The sequence below is a fragment of the Stegastes partitus genome, unplaced genomic scaffold (assembly GCF_000690725.1).
Source record: "Stegastes partitus isolate 25-593 unplaced genomic scaffold, Stegastes_partitus-1.0.2 Scaffold697, whole genome shotgun sequence".
In the NCBI taxonomy this organism is placed as follows: Eukaryota; Metazoa; Chordata; class Actinopteri; family Pomacentridae; genus Stegastes; species Stegastes partitus.
In genome coordinates this window covers 52,550-70,279 of record NW_007578428.1, presented here as the reverse complement: position 1 = coordinate 70,279, position 17,730 = coordinate 52,550, and the positions used below count along the sequence as shown (strand labels likewise).

General features: G+C 42.9%; 1 protein-coding gene across 1 annotated transcript in view; it reads left to right on the top strand.

Annotated features, from left to right (window-relative positions):
- The first annotated feature begins 16,302 nt into the window (after positions 1–16,302).
- The window catches only part of LOC103363871 (dehydrogenase/reductase SDR family member on chromosome X-like), a 31,325-nt gene continuing 29,897 nt past the window's right edge, over positions 16,303–17,730 (top strand). Inside the window, exon 1 of the mRNA XM_008290814.1 lies at positions 16,303–16,408. Within this exon, the coding sequence (XP_008289036.1) occupies positions 16,303–16,408 (106 nt within the window). The remainder of the gene's footprint in view (positions 16,409–17,730) is intronic.

Sequence of the window (17,730 nt, the reverse complement as noted above, 5' to 3'; positions counted from 1 at the left end):
ATGATCTTCACTGATATTGTCTTAATAGCCTAGTTGTCATCAGTTATTTCTAGTCTTTGTTCTCATTATTGTTTTTAGCCTTTTTGAAATAGTGCTTCATCTTTACTGTGGTTACACATATTCATCTGATGTGGAAAAGACGCATGAGTGGGGGGATAAGCTCCATTAAAAGTCTGTTTTGTGAAGTCATATCTATTGCATGTGAGTGGATGTTTTCAGGTCTTTTTCGAAGTGGTTGCCCATTGTCTTGCTTCTTGCTGCCAAACCAGCGCTGATCTAAAGTGCCACGGCCTTCATGTGCTCCTCAGAAGCTGGAAACCTCCTTCAACAATCTTTCCAGTTACGACCTTGCTGTCTTATAGTATCACCTGCACAGATCTGCAATATTACCATGACTTGACAAGTGGTTTTTTTTGTTTGTTTAAGAATATCAGCTCTTTAGTTCTTCTTGAAGCTGTGCGTACACATGGAGTAACCAACCTGAATGTTATATAAGACAAAATAAAGCGCGCATCAAGTGGAAAAGATTTTTAATGTAGAGCAATATGTGAAAAATAATCCTTCAACTAACAGCTCTGCCAAAAAGAAATGTGGCGGGTCGTGATAAGATGATAGCCTGTCATGCCCAGCCATCACACACACAAACACACACACATACACACACACGAGCGCGCCGCCGTGAGGAATACTAATCAACCTGTTTGCCGACAAGTGCAGCAGCTCGGCGCGCAACTTAGGACTTCTCCATTCTGTGTCTGGAAACATCTCTGCCGGGTTTGATCTAAAAACCTCAATTTCATCGCGCCTTCGCCACCGCAGCCCTCCTTTGAGAGAACCACGGGTGTTATCACTCCAGTCTCCCCTGTCCCTGTCTCCTCTGATGTGCGACAGGCAGCGGCGGAGAGTGGATCCGGGGAGAGACAGCCCACTGCTGCGCCGCTTCTAGCAAGGGAAGCCCCCACGCGTTGCGCGCCCGGATCGCCGGTATATATTCGCGTCGCGGAGTGCGTGTGCATGCGCGCCAGGCTCTAAATGTGTGTGTCGGCGCACGACAAAGCCCCGGGCTCCGTCCTCAACAGTTGCCACCGGAGCGGCGGAGAGGAGAGGAGGAGAGCGAGAGAGACAGCAGACTGAGGACGGACGGACGCGGAGCCCCACGCCGCTCTGCCCGGCTCTGCTCCTGACATGCAGTCGCTCATCTCTCCGGTGACCAAGGCCATCCTAGTCGCGCTCTTCATCTTCGCCATACTCCTCATTCTCTATGTGATCCTTTGGTACATTTGCAGAGACGTGGACTGCGACCACGGCATTTGAGGATTCCGTTAAAACGGGAGTAACGGGAATATCGCAATGGGGCGCACAGAGGAGCCCGCAGAGTCCAGGGTCATCCCGTAAGTCTGTCTTTTGTTTTGTCCTTTTAGTTGTCTGTGCGTATTTTTGACTTATTTGTGGATGTGTGCGTCTCTCCCCGTTTGCATGTGTGTGTACACGCGCGCATTCCGGTAGTGCGTAATGTTAAATGCGCTCTGGTTGAAAGGTGATGACCGGCGTGCGTCTCCACCGGCACCCCGTATCCCAAACTCCAAATGAGCAGAGCCCCGAAATTCCTTTCTGTTCAACTTAACAGCGATCACCTATCGATAATGCCCCGCGTATCAGAGCCCCGGTATTACAGGGAATCCTCAGAGGTGACACAATGTCATCTGAGGGATATCGAACCGGTGTCAAACAGGAGACGGTACGGGGGGCGCGTGTGTGGGCTCCCAATGAATGGAGTGCGAAGCGCGCCGGTGACATTGCGGTAAGCGGTGTGGATGTCCCTTAAGGTCAAGAACAACAGTGTTTACCTCAGGTTGCCAACAGTGTTTGCCCCCCTTCTTCTACTTCCGTATATCTGCAGCATTAGTTCATGCTCAGTTCATCTTGGTCTCTGAGGATGCTTCATATTGGCATTTTACGTCTAACGAGATAACAGGATTATCTCCATTGGCTCCTGCGCGTCTTATTCCTAATCTGTCTTGTGCCATGTTTTCGCGTCCTTATCATAAATACTCCTCTAATGCTTTTACGCATAGCGCATTTTGTTCCCCTTGACATCTGTGAGCTTGTCTCAGCCTTCTGTGTCCAATCTTAGTGTAGGGAGATGTACTGATTTTATTTGTTTTTACTTTAACACACACACACACACACACACTGGCCACGCTTAATGAAGGGCTTCTCAATATTGCAGGCACGTTGGCCCCCAATGCTTACATGCGGTCACATGGCCCATGGAGCTATTAAACATGTGAGATGTGATTGCCATTTTTCATCTGGGTTCAAAGCATTTTGTGTCATCTCCAGCGACCATAAATCAGGGATATTAACACATTTTGCACCTTCCAAAGTGAAGGATGTGAAGGACACACCAAGGACATGGTGCATTTTTTAAACTGTTTTTAGGATATCCAAGCAGGAATGTGATCCAAAATCCAGTGTATAGGAGTCTTCGCTTACAGGAAGAGTTTACTCATCTCATATTCCTGTGAATCCTCCCAACCTAAATCTATGTCACACATCTTGGCGTGCTAAAAAGGAGAGGGCAAAGGCTTGACTTGATCCCTTATGACTGTCACTGACTGGTGATTATTAAATGATAATCACTGACTGCAGCTGACAGAGTAGTTTAGCCACTTTTTCTGTATAAATTCCCCTTAAACACGCCAGGAGATTTTTTTTAAAAAGCCGAGCATCCCCCCTCTACCTCACCAAGAAAGTGCAAGTTTAGGCTTAAAAATTTTAAACCGTCTTATTTTGAGCCACGGGTGCTACACTCTCGTATTTAAAAATCCATAAGCAGCCTAAATGCTGGATGCAGCCCACGAGGAAGAAACCCCGCAGTCTCCTAAACTGTTGTGTGTGCTCTCCTGCAGAGAAAAGGAGAGTCTGGTTGGATGGCAGATGCCCTCTTTGACCGGAGTACAAAATGATTCCTGCCAGCCATGAGTGGATATGCAAGCAGCCTTTATCACCCCTCAACACACAGACACACACACACACACACACACACAAATGACAGTTGTGACTCTATTAGCCTCAGTAGTAAACATAATGAGGGAACGAGCGAAAGCAAACATGTATACGACAACCGCTCCAGCTGTTGGTGTCTGTCGAAACTGGTGTCCTGGATTGTCTGTGTGAGTGTGTTGAGATGGAAAGAAGAGAAAAAAAAAAAGCTGTGTTTGAGTGACTGTGTATGTTTGTGCAGTTTGTTAAAGAAGAAAGGCAGTGTGTGTGTGTGTGTGTGTGTGCATTTGAGTGTGTGTGTGTGTGAGACAGCGTGGGAGGGGGTTAAACACTGACATGCTCCAGAATGACAGATGAAAAAAAAAAAAAAAAAAAAAAGTGGAGCAGGGAAGGCTCAGCGGGACTCAGCATGAGAGACAGGTGTGTGTGTGTGTGTGTGTGTGTGTGTGTGTAGCGGTGCGTGCATACACGAGCATGAAATTCACTCAAGTTTATTGAAAATGTTTTCCTTCATTAAATACACGTGTAAACGGTGACGCCGCACTGTACTAACCGTATGATGGCGGTTTATCCGGTGACCTCAAAAGTTAAACTATTCTTATCTAACACACCTTGAGGACTGCGTTAAAATGACACAGAATGGATTTTGCCTGAAATTCTCCAACTTTTGCCTCTGTGAGGAATTTATTTTCCCCCTTTTCTGATCTCCATCACACTTGTGATAAAGGTAATTTATCCCACTAACACAACAGAGTAACACCAATTGTGATGCTGGGCAGGCAGGCAGCCGTGAGCTGAAGGGATTCTTTGCTTTAATGTTAATACACCTTGATAGATCCGAGTTCAATTGAGATTGAAGTCATAAAATATGTAGCGGTAACAGTAAATTATTGAAGCTTAAAGCTGCGGAGAAGCGATTTGTTAACTGTTTCTGGCCTCACAATGTGCATAAACTGTGTGTATATAATGTGTACGTGTTTTGCCATCACGCAGTTCACACGTAAGTCGACAGAGAAGCAAATAAATGCAGTCCGCTGTGCTTCATACATACAGAGTTATCAGATAAGTTTCTCATTATCAAACCGTAAACATGACGGTAAAGGTCAGGATGTTGTTTTTGGGGTTGGTGAGACGTTGCGTTTGCCACCGAGCACTTTTATTAATCCTGTTGTTTGGCATTTACTGTGAATAATTCATTCATACTTTTATACATTTCCATTTTCAACTTTTGTCCTTAAACAGCTGTAACCCCAATTTAACAAAATGTTTTGATTAATTTAGCTCCAAATATCGTTTGACCTCTATCGTTACGTGATCCAGAACAAGAACAGGATACAACTTCTAGCTGATAAATTAATTAAACTATATGATACCCAACTGGAAATATCTTATCATCATTTACTGGGAAGTCAGTATTATTACTTCATATCACCATCTATGATTCACATCCACTCAGATTGCTCAGAAAAAGGTTTGCTTTGTTGACTACACTGAACAACTGCTCTTTTGTTTGACTTTTATTTTGACAAATTAAGACAAAAATTAAAATTAAGTGGTCTGGATAATGAAATTCTAAATTAAATAACATTTCTATCAATGACATTGTTTTTTTAAAGTTCAGTTTGTGTGTATCTGTTTCAAAGACTTTCAAAATATTCCATCTGCGCTCATGGATGCTAATCCTTAGCCCTTAGCTGTGCGGTCTGGCCGTTGACGTGAAATGCATTTAATGAACTAAATTTCCATCACGTCTTAAATTATACATTTCAATCTCTGCTAAACCTTGAGGTTTTGTTCGCGGTCGTGCTTATTCGCTAGTTAGCAGAATATCCTGCTATAATTTTAATGAAATTTTCGACAGGCTGCAGGCCGCCAAACTAACGACTTATTTCGTAAAGGCTTTCTTAACACAGATTAAAACTGAAAATCATTATCAGCATAACAGTGCAGATGTGTGTAGAAAGAAAACTGCATCAGCATTATAAACAAACCGGGGACAAATGAACTAAATGGTCTTCGCTGCACCTTCGCATCGATTCCCATCAATCTTCCAAAACATATTCCCTCATTCGGTGTTGGACAGCATCTCTACTATCATGACGATCATTTACATACTCAACAAACCCCTCGGTGACCTCTAATGCCCTGCCGATGGATGCACCGTCATCCCCGTAAAGCCCACTCCCATCAGGAAAGAAAAGTTTCGTCGCAGGATAAAGGTGATCACTCACAAGAACTTCATACTGATTTGCGGTGACCCTTCCCTCTGAAGGGACAAGTGGGCTCAGACCAATGCCAGAAAAATGCCGCCCACAGCATAACAAAGCCATCAGATTCCTCCGCTGTAGGGGTGACGGGTTCAGCTTTTTCATTTAATGTGTCACCAGTCTGCAGTTTGCTGCTGTGAAGTGCATCTTTCATGTCAAAGTCACAATGTTTTAAGATGTAAGACTGAAAGAACGCCAGTGAAAAGGGTTTTATTTTTGCAACAACTTTCTGTCATAAAATGCAGATAAATCAATCTCATGCTGAACTTACTGACATATTGAGAATACGTCACTACCGGCCTCAAAACGGATCCATTTACCAATATTTAGCACGGGGCAAAGAACAGATGGTTATTCTGAAAAGACAACTTTGATTATGTGCCACCTTGAGATTAAACGTCCATTTTTCTTGTCGTGTTGTTTAAGTTCACTCACTTATTCACCATCACCTGCACCATACATCTGGAGCATCCTGTTGCACCTCCTTTTCTTTCTCCTCTTCCCACAACAGCTCCCTACTCTATTCTCCCATACGGACAACAAAAACTGCCCCAGAATATATTTTTTTAAAGGCACAATGAGTCTACGCTGCCTCATTCAAATGTTAATCTAAAAAAAAAACAAGTCCTGGACCTCAAACAGCTCCTGAAAGCAGTGAAGCTGGGTCAGGATGACCCAACGCCACAAATATGTTCTGAAGATCTAAAACTCATATTGGCTCTTAGGACGATATGAGCGCTGAAAGACACACACACACACACTCCACACACACACACCTCAAAGCCGTAAAAATAGATTGTGAGTGACTCAGCCGTTATGTAAAGTCCATCTCTGATAGGGCCGCCTGGGGCTGTTTATGTCAGTTTAGCTTGACGGCACTGGAGCTGAGGTGACACATGTCTGCTGTGTCCGAGCTTCAATACACACTCGCACGTCCACGCACACACTCCTCCCAGAATGTGCGTGCGAGCCTTTCTCGCTCTTCCTTTCTAAGTCTACGTTCCCCAGTGTGTGTCCCCCGATGGACAAAGATGTGATACAGTCAGCGTAATGGACTCCCTCCAGCCCAAACAGCGTGCATTATTAGCATTTCGGTGCAGACCGGGATGGAAACGCCACGTCAGACGTGAATCACAGCCGCCATCCCTCTGGCCAGGTGGACAGTTCAATCAATAGTGGTAAACACGAGCGACCCAGGACCTGAATCCCGATTTAGACCGATATCTCGGCTCTCTGTTGTCTTTGCTAAACATCAGATCTGAGTCTGTCTGCAGGATCCATAAAACAGATGTGATGCCGGGTGTTTGATTATATATTTATCACCTGGACTGGTCCCCATTGACAAAATCTTGACTGTCTTAATTATAATGAGACATTTTAATCAGCTTCTGTGTAAATATGTTTCCTCACTTATCATCCCGGGTATGAATAGTGACATTTAACGCCCCACGATGGCTCTAATGCAGATTTGCAGACTTTTGAATCCTCACTACAATGTGTGAAAGAAGTACTTTTTTAAAAATAATCAGGGTGGCCTTGGTTTAAATGGTCATATTGAGAGATCTAAAGGTACCCAACGGTGTTGCCGGCCGCCTGTAGCTTACATAATCAGAGGAGGCATCCAGTTCAGACATCAGGGTGAAATCTGATTTAATTTCCTTTGACACAATTACACCTAAAATGAGATGTGTGCGACTGAGCAGAGATTGGGGTTTTCGGTTAAACAGGGGAGCTGTTGAAGGCCTTGAAGACAGGGAGGCAAAACACACACACACTCACACACACACACACACACACACACACACCACCGTAAAGGTTCTCTGTCTTCACATAATCCTGGAGTGAGAGACGAGAGGAGAGGGAAGCAGAGAGACGGAAAGCGAGAGAGCAAACGAGATGAAAGAGTCTCCTCACAGTCCCGTCTCAGCGACAACAGGTTTCAGACGGGAAGAGGAGCGCTCACACTGACTCACAGACTGTTAAATTAAATGTGTTAAATACTGTGTGTGTATGTTTGCCGGTGTGTGTGTGTGTGTGCGAGGGTGTGTTGCACAGAGTTAATGACAGTCTTAATTGGTGCAAGCAAATATCCCTCCCACTGCTTCTCATTCTACATCTACTAATAGAAAGACATCCACTCCCCGAAGACGGTTTGGGAAAAAAAAAAACAGGGTTAGGATGGATTTGATGAATATGAGTGTGCACAGAGTGATGAATACATGGTATGCACAATTTGCATGCATAATAATCCAATCTTTACATATATATATTCGTCTGCAGACACAAGGGAATGCCAAAAAACCAGAAGGAAACTTTTTCAAGCAGCACACAGACACACACAACTCACAGATACATCCACCTGACAGACGTTTGTCTTTTGCTCTCCACCTGTAAATGAGGTGAAGCCTAACTCTGCCCCCGGATCGTCTATTCCTCGGCCCAAGTGTAATTTAGGGGAAAAGTTTGGGAGATATCTGACATTTCCAGAGCTGCTGTCATGTTTGTCGAGCCCGAAAACTGGAAGGAGAGACCAATTACAGTTCAAGAGGTGGTGTGTTGAAGTACAGGCGCGAGGAAGGAAGTGAATATTGATCTGTTGTGTGAAGCTCTGTGAAGCTCTACACGTGCATGTTTAGCCGCTGAAAGCAGGTTGGCCGCTTCAAAGCAGGAGATTAATGAGATGCCGAGAAGACCGGGTTTTAAAATGTACTTCTGTTCTATAGCCTCAGAAATCTATAGCGCTAATTAACCAACAGTCATTGAAGTAGAAACAGCTCTTTGTAAAATTGCAAAAACTTTTGAGGCACTTTTTATTCACAAGTAAAGACACTGAAATACATTTAAAACTGAGAGATCTGCAACAAAGGTTTCAGACCAAACGTGAATCCGGGATGTTGTCATATGACGTGCAAAGATCTCAGGTTTTACTTTCATGTTTACACGCTGCCCTTTGCCTTCTCTCCCCGTGGAAAACCTGTAGCGACACAACAATTACCAAATCTGCCCACGTAGAGCCCACTGACTTCTCCTACCCACGGCGCCGGATGCACACCCGGCCAACCGTGGACGGGGGAACTCTCTCTAAATTGCCTCTCCTGGGGTTTCTTCTTTTTGTTGCTGTTGTTGTTACCTTCAATCTAAGTGTTAGTGTTTGGTTTTTTTGGGGGGTGGGTGGGTAGTTTTTCCTTGTCTCGTTGACAGCTGGGCCCGGTTTGGAAACTCTTGCTGCTGAGGGCCAATAAAGGCCTTTGAGAAACTTTATATGACATTAAGCTCTACAAAAAAGCACTTGTACAGAGTCAAACTGGGAATATCATGATGTGAACACCTTATTAAGGCTGAAAGTGCTGCAGATGAAGGTTTACTGAAGCATACGTGATATAAATCAGAGCAAAGTGGGCAGAGAGGAGTGGTTTAATGTTTTGGGAAATACCCTGCTTACTTGCCAATAGTTAGTCAAAAGATCAATACCATGCTTACTGTACATTGCAAAAATTAAAATAAAATGATGGCCAAACAAAAAATGGAATATTAAGGTTAAATAATTTGAAGAGAGTGCAAAAACATTAAATTACAGATATTTTGTTTTGTTGTTAGGTTGAGTTTTTACGATCAAACATTTCTACTAAAGTGTCTTATTACAGAAAACAAATAAAGTTCACACCATTATTGATTCCAAAACATTTTTCTTTCATTTTTCCAGATGAAAATGTACAATATTGACTAATTATTCACTAATAAATTAGCAGAGCCCCCCAGGAGGACTTGAAAAACAAAAAATGTGACACGGTTTGTGGGCTGCTAAGTAAAGTGAAGATCGATCAAGTTTATGAAAACAAGAGTTTTTATTTTTTTCCAATAAATTAATCTCTAAAGTGAATATTCAGGGGGGAAAGTGCAAAAAATAAACACAGCAACAGTGTGTTGACAATAAAAGACTCCCCAGGCTGTCTTTTATCCACATCTTCTCAGGTGTAGACAGAGAAGACAGTAAAGCCCAGGTACTCACCCGAAACTCTGGGTAAAGCCAGCGGGGCTGCACAGGACATGCCTGAAAGACCCAACCTCGTCTCTAGCAATGCATCTTTTTTTTTTTTTTTTTTAAGTCTATGCATCATGTTGGATGTAACAGAAAAAAGTTTGCTCAATTTATACCCAAAGGTACAGAGTTTAAATGTAAAAGTACACATAGATATTAAACTAATAGTTTAAAAGTTATTCTGAAAGTACAAGTGGGCTGCAAGGTGGATCAGTGGTTAGCACCGTTGCTTCGCAGCTAGAAGGTCGCCGGTTCACGTCCCGGTGAGGACACCGGGATCCTTCTGCGTGGAGTCTCCATGTTCTCCCCGTGCAGCGTGGGTTCTCTCCGGGTTCTCCAGCTTCCTCCCACAGTCCAGAAACATGTTGAGGTTAATTGGTGATTCTAAATTGTCGGTCTGTCCAGGGTGTCTCCTGCCTTCGCCCTGAGTCAGCGGGGATAGACTCCAGTCCCCCCGCGACCCTAGTGAAGATTAAGTGGTGTATAGATAATGAATGGATGGATGTTTTCTATCTACAATTTTACATATTTTTTCTGCAAAAAACACAGAAAACTACTGTAAATGTTTTAGTAATTTCCGTAAAATTTGGATTTTTCTTGACCTTGCATGCTTGTGAGCTAAAGATGAAGCCAGAGCCAACAGATTATAAGATAAGTAAGGACAGAAATAAGGACAGAGAGTTTTTCAAACTGTGAGTCATGTCAGTGCAGGAGAGTCAGGAGGCTCTTGTACTGTGGGAAGTTAGTCTTTACTCAAAAGTTGTACATAACTCACTTTAATGTGGATGCAAAGACATGATGCATATATTTTAGATTCAGTGTTTTCCCCAAATATAATATCCATCAAGAATAAACATCCATAAACCGTGACAACACTATACATCAACTACTTGTCAGGAGGTTTCTGTTCTGCTATAGTTGTTTTTAAGTCCATGGATATGTTGCACAGAGGAACTAGCAGCTAATTCAGCGTACTTTTTATGATGTCAGTTTGCTAAAATGTAAACAGACATATACATATATATCGTGGCTATACTGTACTCTATCAGTGTTGTTCTTACATTCCTGGAAGCGCACGCTCTCCTTTATGCATTCAGCTCTCAGACTGGCTTAGCACAGATCCTACCAGCACCTCTTAGTTTTAATAATTAAACTTGTGTCTTGTTTGTTCAATCCGTTCCGACACTGAAATGTAAAAAAAGACTATTTTTGGTCACACAGAGAGTAACTGGAACGTGACCGAGGAGTCGTCCCAGCATCCAACTCCTCTTAACACCTTTAGTATTTACTCTGTGCTTTTTTTATTTGATGCATTAACGAAACTGAAAAAACTAAAGCAGTTAATTAGAGAAATTGAGAGTTGCTGGGAGGCAGAATTTGTTAGTTCTGGACTAATTCAGGCTGTTTGTTTCACCGAGTTTAGTCTTTGTGCTCAGCTACAGTTAGCTCTACATTCAGCATACAAATACAAGAATGATAAGCACGGTTCCTTAAAATGTCACAGAACAGACCTTTGCAGAATGTCAAAATGCTGATGCCTTAGCAGAGATACACTATTGTACAATGTGTTTTGAAATTAAAATCTTCTTCTGTAAAACAGCCAATAAATACATTTCCCACTGACATCAATGAAGCGTTTAACAACTGTAAAGAAGTAAAGAAATAAATAGCTGCTGCCATTAGCTGGAAGATAACCCTCGGGTTTAGTATTTAACCAAGCATACCAAGACAGAAATACGGTTGTAACCGATTCCTTTCAAACAACATGACACACAGGACACATGTAGAGCGACAGATTGCAGATGTAATCGTAAACTGCAAAGAACAAGCAGAGAGACACACACACACACCTGCTGCTATTTACACAAGAGCATGTGCACACACACGCATACCATTGTGTTTTATTTTGCAACATACAGAGCTCCCCGTGGGTTTGCCTTCCCTACATGCGTTGTGTCGTTGTGGGGTAAACTCAGCTCTGGCTAAGTCTGAGCTCGAGCCTAACCTCGATTCTCTGCTGATACAGTCTGTGGGTGGGAACGCTCTGAACGCTCAAACCGAGAGAAAAAGACAACATCAATTCGCACAAGCTGATGCACTCGGGAGCCCAAATTGCCCGTGACACACCTGGAAAATTCCCTTTCTTCACGACGTGACACTTCACCCGCCGTCTCCCTTGGGTGGCGGTTGATCAGTCACAAAAACAAACAGGGGTAAAGTGTTAAGGAGCGGCGTGTCATAACAGCATGTGAAGACTCTTAGCACCATTTTCAGCTAAAAATATCCATTATCCTCCACCTTCACTTCTCACCAGGAAAAAGACTACGAGAAACATGAAATAAAGATTACATTTTAACTAGCAGCGCGCACACACACACACACACACACACACACACACACACACACACACACACACACACATGCACACACATCCCGCAGAGCTGTTGTCAGCCTGGATTTACAAAATAAGACAAGTCGGGCTTTGCAGGCAGCCAGTGGTTGTCACATAGGACTAGGTGACTGTTGGTTGGAGCTATTTTGATGCTGTTCACATGTTATTTACATCACACACCCTCCTGTCATGCGCTGTTCCCAGCATGTCTCCCGTGTGCGCATATGTCTTCGTTTTTGCGCGTGTGCGGCCGTGTGTTCCTGTGTGTCTCCCTGACGTCCCATCATCCCAAATAATCATCCCACAGTCATGCGTGAGATGCGATTTCCTTTGAACAATAGCAGGCCAGCTCGCCTTGCTGACCCCCCAACCTCTCAGGCTGCCGCCGAACAAACACTGGCGTGTGCGCACGGACGGACTACACATCCTCTCAGCTCGCAATAACAGCAACACATGCACACTTAAATACGCACACAGCCTCCACAGCTCAGCCTCCATCAGTGTAGCAGTGATGACACGGTCTCTTTATGTTGCTGCTCATTTAACTGCCTTCTGGAGCGGACTTTAATAACTGGGGCCAACCGCTTGTCAGTGCTGCTATTCTAGCCTGAACTTAACTATTGGATAGCGGGAAGGACACAAACTAATGCTAATGATTTCCCTGCCAGGAGAGAAAAAGAGGGACGCTACTGTGAATGCCCCAGACCTGTCTTTAACAGCAATGGTTGTAATTTCATTGAAGGAAGGGAGAGTTTGGTTGGCCTACTTTGGGCGCCAGGGATAATTCAGCTCCTTCCTGCCTTGTTAGCCAAACGCAGTCCATCACTGCGGCGGGATATCGATTCAGATTGTGTGGTTTACAGACTACAACGCAGTCTCTAGATTTCACATAAATATATTTTTTGGCACGCATAATAATCATTTTAATTTGGCTCCAGCATTCAGTCGTTTAGTGCGCATCAATCACGTGTTGAACAAGTGTTGCTCCTGGTCATGCCATGTTTTAACTTGATGGACGAACATTTCCACCTTGAAACTGTAAATATGTCTCAAAACATGGGTATAGACGTCTGAGGGTTCATACAAAACAAACCAAAGGAATCAATCCTGTCTGCTTGCAGAGGGGGGACTTTCTTTATCATTAAACTTCTTAAGAATCAGTTTCCAGTTTTCCAGTTCCAGTTTAGGGGTATGATTCTCGCTTGGGGTGCGAGAGGTCCGGGGTTCGAATCCCGGACAAGGCCCCATTTGTCATGACCTGGCTCAGGAGGTCACAACAAAAAACAAAACACCATGATAAATGTTTAAATAATTCTTTATTAAATCAAATTAGACCAAATTAAATAGCTAAATCAAACATTTAAAGAAGAGGATGTGACAATCAGTAAGTCAGTTGTGTATGTGTGTGATGGTGTTGTAAGGTGAAAACACAACAAAAGGCAAAATTAGAACAGCATGAATGAACAAACCAAACCTTGGTGTACCTGTGGAGAAAGCCAGAATACAGAGAGAGAGTTGGAGCAACTGCAGGACTTCAGTAACGTCATCACACTGGGTCCAGGTGTGCTGAGTTACTCCAATCAAGCCACTGCAAATGAGAGACAGGTTAGGGACACACCTCCAAGATGACAACAGCAGCAAAGACACCCCTCTGGTGATCCCACAGGGCATCACAAACATGTACACCTGAATTACATCGATGTTACAACTTGCGGTGTGCAAAGTTGTTTCACAGCGTCCGAGCAGAGTTACAGGTGAGCTGGTGTGCTCGCGATGCAGCCATAGGTGGAAGGATGGCTGGAAAACAAGGCATGGACTTCATACATCTGCACATTCTGGAGGAGGCAACAGTGTTTAGTTACATTTAATCCATTTTAATGCAAACTGGGATTGTTTGCATGGAAAAGTAAAACTTTGATAAACTGAGTTGAACTTTTAGGGGTTTAATTAATGACTAGAAAACTGACTTTTAAGTCAAAGTACAAAAGTAAAAGTACTTGTTCTGCAGAAAAAAAGGCCCCCTGTGACCATTTAGAATTAATCATTATGTTATCAGGTCACTGGAGTAAATATGCAAGACAATGTTTACTCTGATGGCAAATTAAACCAGAGAAATGGTGAGATAGTTATTGGGCTAATAAATACTAAAAAAACTAAATGTGGAGATGGATACTAGGGTTTATTTTAAAAACACTAATGTTGATTCTGATTTGACATCTTTTGACCTTATTTAAATGGAGCAGTGTGAGAAGTTATGTGGAAAAAATGCCTCTGTTTTTTAGCAATTAATTACAAGTCTTTGCAGATTCTTAGTCACTGGGGTCATAGTAATCTAAATGCTTCAACAGAAGGTAACCAGATTTCTTGTTTTGTTCAAGAACATCGTTTCAAGAAACAAAATAAAAGCCTGTCTGTCTTCTTGTGAAGCACTTAGAATTGATCCAAAGCCCAAAAAGTTAGGAACCAACGGTTTAACCTTTAACAATGCATTGTATTTTACGAGTTTATTATGATGTTTTTTAAAGTCAAATTACCATAATGGCTTTTCAAAACATGTCGTGCAGTACAAAGAGCAACACTGCCGACCGAAACGTGGCGGTGTGAAAGTATACATAGAGGATTCAAATGCGGTACGTGTTCTTCAAAGCTGAACTTAAGCACAGCAGTGAGTAAATGTACTTAACTAATTGCGTTCCAATGCTGAGACACTATCAAAGTCCTTTTTGTTCCAAATTATGCACAGCTTTAAATGCAAAACTGAATGGCCTCCTTCAGTCTGCATAAAACAGCAACTGTACACACGTACATTCAGTGATTATCCTAAATTAAATTCCACTTCCACGCAGGTCTTATCACTTAAATTGACGGAGCGATCGCTGTTAGCATTTCATCATGCTACGGGAATGTGACTCAGTGCAGCAGGTGTCCTTTGAAGAGACGGAAATAAACATTCATCCTGCATAAAAATGCAGCTCTTTTAATAAATCCTTGGTAGCTTCACAATCACCAATCACACACACACACACAGATTCATGTAGCTACTTTCAGCGTGCAACTGCTTTCATCTGAGCTTTTGTAGGAGGATGCTCAGAAACAGGTGGATGAATGAATTTCTTTACTTCTACCAATAAACATGCTTTATTTGGCTGCTCTGTGTATGTAACATAGCTGCTCAAGAACACATTTCTTTCTATACACAGGTGATTCTGACTTTGTGACAGGTCTTAGCATCTCAGGAAAATGTTGCCACACAAACACTGAATCGTCTGAGGATTGCTCCAGAGTGTCAGGTGACTGAGGTGAAAGAGACAAACAACGATAAAATCACATAATGACTGAAAATGTCATCTTGACATTTGATTCTTTGAGCCGGGGGAAGTGGTCGAAGGCGTTCGGTATCTCCTGTACGCAGGGCCTATTGGTCATGATGAAGAGCGTGGTATGTGACGTGAAGTCAGTCGCTTATCTGTGCAAATGGGAAATGATTTCACTCTGTCACTGAAGCTGTCATTCTCACTGTAATGACAGATGCTATACGTTTTTGCATGCAATAATAGAATAGAATAGAATACTGATCCCCCATTGGGGGAAATGTACACGCCACAGCAGCATGCAAAAATATAGAAAGTCCACGAAAATAACAATAATTAAGTAAAATGCATCCCCGGTGTCTGCACACAGCAGGTCCAAGGCCCCACCGTCCTCCAGTTGGGCAGTCCACATACTGGCTGAATGTGGTAGAGAGCGATGTATGATTAAAGTCTCCTGAGATGATGATCAGAGACTGGGGGTGTGATGTTTGCAGCTGGGACGCTGCACTATGGATATAAAGCTATATGCATGCAGTTTATGCAGCTCTGAATCATGAAATCCTTCAAAAACTTTAATTATATCAGGTTGGGTCACACATAAAATTAGTAAAATTCCACATTTCGTCTTTGTTTTTGAATATTTATTGAGGAAACAGTTGGTGAAATCAGCTGAAGGATGTGGTCAGGGAAGGAAAACCCTCCAACAGCCAGACTCAGTCAACAGTCACTGTAACACAAAGCTGCCGACAGGAGCTGCACTGCGCCACAAGCGTGCTCTTAAAACCCATCTGGGGAAATTATAGATCAGACCAGTGTGTCATCCCTCTGTTGCTTCTGTGGCGTGTGACCTCACTGGCAGCAGTTAATGAGGTAGTCAGCGAGCTGAAGGGAGCAATATGCTGGATCTACAGAGAAAGATCACACGGCACATCAAGCAGCCAAGCAGCGGCGACGAGTCCCCTCAATCACACACTAATTCCACCTCTGCAGCCAAGTGACGGATGACTTCAAGAAATCACATTTTGAAGGTCAACTAGGTGGGATTCAGAAAGAAAAAGAAAAGAAAAGGGAAAAAAAGAAATACATTTGTGCCATTTCAAGAAAAGCTCACGTTTAACTCAGACCTCGGTGGCTGCAGAAGGTTAATTGAAGGAAGCGATGAGGAAGGAGGCGAGGTTGATAACTTCATATTGGAACGCGTCCCGCAGAGGGAACGCAGCCTTTCATCCTCCGTTGTTTCCTCCGCAGTGACTGCTCTCCCCGGTACCGTTACACATCCTGACAGAGATGCTGTCTGCTCTTCGGTCCTATCTTCTGCCGGCTGCCAGGCTGTACCTGCTGGGTTTGAAGGTCCTGTTGGTCCAGCTGTTCAGCGGACCGCTGAGGCTGCCAGGTCGGTTCAACTCTCCTCCAAGTCGCTGCTTCTCCTGACGCTAAGTCGACAAGTTGTGTGTCGCTCCCACTCACGCCTCACTTGCACAGTTTGTGGGTAGCAAACGTTGCCACTCTGTAGTTACACGACTTATTGTTCGTTAGTGTATTTCTGAGCCGTCATTCCTCCTCGCTGTGAGCTGTCACCGTGTTGCACTTAAATGCTAAGCTAACAATGTTAGCTAGTTTGACAGAAGCTCGAAACGTGAGCTAAATAAAGACTTGTGTGGCGTCAAGTCTACGCCGAATTCACCAGAATAACTTCACAGATCACCACGACCTCAAAGTATGTTCGCCAAAGCGCCTACGTTTGTCGCCAAGCGGTGTGAGTTTAAATTGGTATTTTTTAGAATGGAGTTTGGCCTGAAACGCGCCTCAGTACAACCCACTAATGAAGATCAAAGGAACACAGTAAACTGCTAAAGTAAAGTGCAGTGCAGTAACTAAATCGATGCCTATCTGTTGACATATCCATGCTTTCTATAGAGATATTGTGACGTTTTGTTTATTGTTTGATTAAACAATAATGCAAAACAATTGTGCAAGACTTTGATAACAAACAAACCTGACCCCTGGCTTGACCTTTAGCAATGCATTGTATTTATTAAGGTTGTTATTATGTTTTTTTTGTTGTTTAAGCAAAGTCTTATAATAAAACAGTTAGCAACAATAGCTGTCAAAACCCACTGAAAGCTCATACTGTATATTATCCATACATGAAAAAGTGAATTCCTACCACACACAATAAAATGATCAGCTTTATTCAGTGAAGATTAGATCTGGTCATAGCTGCAAGAGCCTATGAGAAAATAAAACAAACACAAGTTCAGACTCATGTGTCTTCTATGTGTGTTTTGGTTTCCTGTTTAAAATGAACACATGAATGCTTGTGCAATACACACAGTTCCCACCATAGAGGTTTCACCGTACTGTTGATATATAGAGTAATACACTCCTGTTCAATAGCATTAAAATCTTATTTAGAAAAAAATAGTGGCATTATTTCTAAGCTAACAAGGAGAATATTCGCTCTAATGAATGAATGGATTTTAAAACGACTACATTGGAAAGTGGAAACTCAATGCAACAAAAGTGAATATACTGTGATCACTGACAGACCAGTTAGAAAATATAGGATCAGTGAAGCAAAACTAAGGGCACATGTGCTTTTTATTTTATTTTTTCCAACTTAGGCTAAATGGTTATGAAATGAGGTGTGAATGCAGGAAGTTTCTCAGTTTTGGACATGTGAGTTGTGTCTACCTGCGTATCAATATTCAATGT